The sequence below is a fragment of the Myotis davidii genome, unplaced genomic scaffold (genome assembly GCF_000327345.1).
Source record: "Myotis davidii unplaced genomic scaffold, ASM32734v1 scaffold201, whole genome shotgun sequence".
Lineage (NCBI taxonomy): Eukaryota > Metazoa > Chordata > Mammalia > Chiroptera > Vespertilionidae > Myotis > Myotis davidii.
In genome coordinates this window covers 750715-751901 of record NW_006297819.1, presented here as the reverse complement: position 1 = coordinate 751901, position 1187 = coordinate 750715, and the positions used below count along the sequence as shown (strand labels likewise).

Below are 1187 nucleotides of genomic sequence, written 5' to 3'. Positions count from 1 at the left end.
AATGTTGGGGAGAATTGATCAAAATAAAAAATGAGAAAGAACTCATGGACATGGACAACAGTTTGGTGATGGGGGGGCGAGGCATGTAAGAGGGCATAGAGAGGATAAATAGTGGTGGGGAAAATAAAATAAAGAGAAAAAAGACTCATCCAAAAACTTATGTCTAACTAGCCATAACTGTGTAATAGATCCATCCCTAGCTGCAAGAGAGGCGAGAACATATACATTTTTAATAGAGCACATTGCTACCCACATGAACATTGTATTCTTTTGGTAAAAAGGAGATAATAGATATTGGGTAGTCAATCCAAGCAGAATATGCTATAATCTCTAAGATTCTATATTTCTTGTCATTGTACTGCTTTTAAGCAATGCATGTTTTAAATCATTGAGAACAGACAGAAAACATTGCACAGTGTTCTGCAGGTCCAGTTGGGGATGATATGTTTCATTGGCAAGCCACAATTATGGGACCTAATGACAGCCCATATCAAGGTGGTGTATTCTTTTTGACAATTCATTTTCCTACAGACTACCCCTTCAAACCACCTAAGGTTGCATTTACAACACGAATTTATCATCCAAATATTAACAGTAATGGCAGCATTTGTCTCGATATTCTAAGATCACAGTGGTCTCCTGCATTAACTATTTCTAAAGTTCTTTTATCCATTTGTTCACTGCTATGTGATCCAAACCCAGATGACCCCCTAGTGCCAGAGATTGCACGGATCTATAAAACAGACAGAGATAAGTACAACAGAATATCTCGGGAATGGACTCAGAAGTATGCCATGTGATGCTACCTTAAAGTCAGAATAACCTGCATTATAGCTGGAATAAACTTTAAATTACTGTTTAAAAAAAAGTCTGTGAACAAAGAACCTCTACAATGTAGATGTCAGTTACCCTGAAATAAGGAGGTAGGAATTTTGACCTCCTGATCCCCCAAAAGGTTGTTCCAATTTGTATGTCACTGACATATGTTGTCACTATCTAAATCAAATTTTTCTTATTCATTCTTCCTTCCTTTCTATGTTTATTCTCTCCTATTCTTTCCTTTCTTCTTGATGTTATATTTGCCAGATAAACCTTTTGGGGAAATTATTTTCTTAATAACTTGTTCATTCACATCACTTAATTGGTTCTGTCTTCTGTATAAGACAACCTCCTTGTAATCTATATCC

General features: G+C 36.1%; 1 protein-coding gene across 1 annotated transcript; it reads left to right on the top strand.

The window, feature by feature from the left end:
• The first annotated feature begins 416 nt into the window (after positions 1 to 416).
• Positions 417 to 859, top strand: LOC102775089 (ubiquitin-conjugating enzyme E2 D3). The gene has a single exon (XM_015570398.1). The coding sequence runs from the start codon at positions 444 to 446 to the stop codon at positions 798 to 800; it is 357 nt and encodes a 118-aa protein (XP_015425884.1). The 5' UTR covers positions 417 to 443; the 3' UTR covers positions 801 to 859.
• The last annotated feature ends 328 nt before the right edge of the window (positions 860 to 1187 follow it).